This window comes from Schistosoma mansoni, chromosome W (genome assembly GCF_000237925.1).
Source record: "Schistosoma mansoni strain Puerto Rico chromosome W, complete genome".
Lineage (NCBI taxonomy): Eukaryota > Metazoa > Platyhelminthes > Trematoda > Strigeidida > Schistosomatidae > Schistosoma > Schistosoma mansoni.
Window position 1 is genome coordinate 16,582,848 of NC_031502.1, and position 4,641 is coordinate 16,587,488.

The 4,641-nt window shown below is 32.4% G+C and overlaps 1 protein-coding gene across 1 annotated transcript in view; it reads right to left on the minus strand.

Moving 5' to 3' along the window:
* Nucleotides 1-3,878, minus strand: part of Smp_150770 (putative teneurin and n-acetylglucosamine-1-phosphodiester alpha-n-acetylglucosaminidase) — a gene marked incomplete at both ends in the record, with an annotated part of 72,881 nt that extends 69,003 nt beyond the window's left edge. Inside the window, 2 exons of the mRNA XM_018788770.1 lie at nucleotides 780-842; nucleotides 3,569-3,878. Coding sequence (XP_018654280.1) covers nucleotides 780-842; nucleotides 3,569-3,878 — 373 coding nt within the window. The remainder of the gene's footprint in view (nucleotides 1-779; nucleotides 843-3,568) is intronic.
* Between the last annotated feature and the right edge of the window lie 763 nt (nucleotides 3,879-4,641).

The following is a 4,641-nucleotide window of genomic DNA, read 5'->3' on the forward strand; positions in this document are numbered from 1 at the left end:
GAGATAAGTGTGTGACGCAGCGGAGAAATTATGGTAAATCTGCGATTTGGGGAACACAAACCCACAAGACAGTTCTTAGGATAGGTAAACAACAAACGGATATGTCGGAATGTTTGTAATAATGAATATTGGAGAGTTTTTAGATCTGTTAACAAACCAACATCAAAATCACCCACCTGAGCTACAAATCTTCTCCACCATCTCAACAAATAATATCTATAGAACAAGATGTAACTACTATATATCAGTAGTTCCATGAATAATCCTATGGTGTTTGAAGCTATAGATGTTGCAAGCAGGTTTCAATAAGAATATATATTGAAAGGCAAGCCCATTCAAATGATGAGTACTGAAAAGGATGGAATGGACATCCTTGGTAACATTGCTAACTCATATCAATCGTAAACAATAAGAATGTCAGAAAAGTAAAGTTGAAATAGATCTGTGATAATGAGGCGCATAAAAATAAAGGAGAATGATGAGTTATTAAAACAGTTAATCGATATGTATTATTGTGAATACTGTCACACAATTACAATAACGGTCGTACTCAATTGGTTTGCTTAGTTGAGGAAGAAATTACGTTTCAAAATTAATAATGAGAATCAAATTTAGACTGTCAATTAAGCTATCTGAAGTGAATAGGTTAAAACTGATGTAAGTTCCTGTCTAAACAATTAATGTTCTTCATCATAAAACACTCCTACGTAATGACTGAAAACTGTCAAATAATTTGACACAGTCTAAAATATTAACAATACTGTTTCAAAATTCATTACCTATAATCGCAGGATCTTGAGCAAATCGTTCTTGCAACCGGTGGTCTAAACGTTTCTTCTCCTCTATTACAATGTTATTTTTAAAGAAAAAAGATTAAACAAATACTTATTTACGAATTCATAACATAAGAATAGAAGCATAAAACTATTAAACTAAGGTTCCTCAGTAATGAAAATCACAAACTCAGAATTGTCAAGTGAGTTGAAGAATTAATAAATTAGATCCTCGGTCAGGGTATAAGTGAACATTTGAGATATATTCTTTCAAAATTTTTCAGGAATACTACTATACTAACACTTAGTTTATTTCTACTGTTTTGAAATAATTGGCTTAAATGGCCGGTTAGTACATAGATTCGACACTTTTTAAATAGAATTTCATACTACCAGTAAATTTGCGATTTGCTCTTTGTAACCAACTATATTGTATCTGAGCCTCATAGTTCAGGTGTTACTGTTAAGTTATCCAAGTCACAACTGACCTCCATTAAGAATGATTCAACTAAGAAATAACAACCCAGTATTTCCTATTGACATCTGTCAATATGAAATACGCCTAAGATGCTGGTTAACAGATTCTTTAGAATATAAAACAAAATACTTGTTGACCTGACAAACAGGTTAACTTTATACACAAGGTCATCGTAACATGTGGAATAGTAAGGTCAACCAGCACAAAGAAATAGATTGGTGAAAAATAAAAATGATGAGTCATCTACATTATCGAGGGTTTAGTAAGTGGGGTAGTTGAATACAGAAATTCGTTTAAATAGGTTAACAAAAAGTTTCAAATATGTTCTACTTAATTAATACAAAAGGCTAAGACAATTAATTCTCGAGAGAAATATTTTATATTTCTTAATCTAAGTTGGATCAAAGTTATCATTTAAAACGTAGAATCCGCGACTGCAATAAAATGACCAAATATAACATAATCACACTGACCGATCACTTGGTAGTAACGAATATCATGTTTATCCAGTCCTTAGTGCAAATTCGACTCAACCAATCATTTCAATGTCCTTACTACTTACCAAGGTTATGACTATTTACTAATAAATCGATGTGAGAAATCTTTATTGAATAAGTGGGGGGTTCCCTTCAAGGTTGCGGATACATCTTGCTGGTGAGTGGCAAATAGGATGAGGTTTTGGTTCAAGTTTAACTCCTGATCACCACCAACCCAATTAAGAAATAAAACTGATCATTCCGTATCACAGGTATTTCTTAGGAAAATGATGTTAGCACTGCAAATAGTGCTCTGATTTACATTATCGACAATATACAAATTATAAGCATGAAGCTATAGTGTTCTGACAGCAAAGAAACAAAGATATTAAAAATGGCCAAACATCAACTGCTAGTGCTTGGTTTTTAGACTGAGACTATTTAAACATTACGTGGTTGCACTGTTAGGTTGATATTAAGTTCATCAGAGATGTACCCATATTGATTTAAATCAAATTACTGAAGTGTTGATGTATAAGGACAGAAAATTTCACAGTTCAAGGAGCTGGATCGAAAATAAGTGTATCACAAAGAATAAAAACGGCTATCTTTTTGGTGTGGGTTACTTATATCCACATAAGTAGTATACAATGATGGTCAGGCATAGAATGTATTTTGGCAGAAAATTGATAAGGAAAGAACAGAAACAAAGCGCAATCGATATGAAAATGCATGAACAATGAAATCAGACATGAACTGATATTTGCAGAAGGAACAGTCAAGATTAAGACAATTGATTGTTATTTTGCAAATTAACTGTTTACTGTATGGTTATGAGATTTTAGTGAGATGGTCTGTAATTTTCGTGTCAAATACATTTGAGTGTCCCCACTCATGTTCTTTTTCGTTACATCCTGTGTTTCGAAATTGCAATTTGGTTAACTGAATATGAAATATCGATGTTTGTAGTGTTCAACAATCCGTGTTGTTTAATTCCATGTCTTGAAACTTATTGATTAACTTTGCAGTTTTTTTAAAAAGGACAAAAGTCGAAATTCATGTCTGTTTATGAAACAGCTAATGCCAAGCCAAAATTCAAAATGAGAAGTACAAAGCTGATATTAGTTTAAGGAATATCATTTTTCAGAACACATATTACGGCCGCAGATTCCGAAATTTATACGGAAAGAAGAATAGTCTTCTATCACTCAAATACTTTACCACTTAGACAATACGAACAAGAAAGACATGTTTCGTCTTACAATGACAAGAAATAGTTTATCTAAAATATAAGTTACACCAAAAAATCAAGTCTAGTTTAAAATTATTTACTGAAAATCAGTATTTAAACTATAATTCAAAATGTCATTTCAGAACTAGTTGCATCAACACCTAAACTAATGATAGCGAGTGAAGTAGCTCAGTACGTTAACCGTTCTACTTATCTGAGAAATCTCATCAGCCGTGGTGAGTTGATGTTTGACGAAGTCTCATCACGGAATAATAAAGCTTCATCGGTTTTTGCCAACTCGTGTCACTTGTGGAGTAGACGAAATACCTGTCATTCAACCAAAGGGCAATATACAGTAGTGTGACGCTATAGAGGTGAAATATGGTCCATGAAATTATAAGACATATGTTAGCTGCAAGTTTTTGATTGATGTGTTTGTACACTTTTATAAACTGAAACGGTTGAGACTTTTTATGTAGGTTGTTACATAGATTGTCACTAAAAATATGTCATTAACAATATATATATATATATATATATATATATATATATATATATGGCTAAAAAGTTTTAGTAGAATGACTGCTTGTAATACATACATCATCCTTACCTGAAAAGGATACAGCCAGTACAAGTGCGAGAAGGAAGGCTAATATCAATATACTAATAATCCAGTAATACCATGGACAATGATGTTTAGATTTTCTTTCAACTACAACCACTGAATCTGAATGAGATTTTGATTTGGCACGTAAAGCATCATTTGTAGTGGAATATGTTGGTTCGATGCTTCTAGTAGAGTCAATTAGCCCGGGATTATTTGGACGACCCTGTTGTTGCTGTGATTGTTGTACAGAAGATATATATGTTTGAACAAGTGGAGGAGCTGTATTATTATCATTCCCGATCGTACCATTCATGATTGATACATTTTGTGAAGTACCTATATAAATTGCATCATTGGGATTTGATCCATTAGTAGAGATAAATGATTGTAAACCGGGTTGACATAGAGATGAATCAGGCAGAACACTGTTTGTCAAAAGTCTAAGAAGACAAAAGTAAAGGAACAGAAAAGTATTTTCACAGAGAAAACCATATAAAAGTTATAGATAATATTTTTTAGGACAAGAAAATATGTATATTTTAAGGAGCGATAATTGTCAGAATGATGGGAAAAGCCGGATGGAAAACAAAACATTTTTACAGGTATTATAAACAATATGAACTATTCGTTATCTAAAATAACCACAAAAACTAGCAAAAACTCAAACTATGAAATTTTTAAACAGTCGTTTTCCAACTGAACAGTTACTGTCAAGGTTATATGATGACGAAAATGAGAAGATAGATGCAGGATAGGGTAATGATACTTCTAATATCAGCGTTAATCAAAAAACTACATTTAAATGGAGTGAATTTGTGAAATTTAATGTGACAATTAAAATGGAAATAGGCAACCAAACGGAAGTATCAATAAAAACACTAAAACGCAATGTAGAAAAAAGTGGTGGTGTTAGTAGTACTAGCGTTAGTGGTAGTTTGAATTAACGTCTATAATATATGACTCGTAGAGAGGATAGCAATAACGACAACAAAGAAACCATATAATTAGGCAATTTTTAGGGTTTTGATGGAGTTTTGTCCTCTGAGCTGGATGGTTTGGTCGTGGAGCTTTCATCG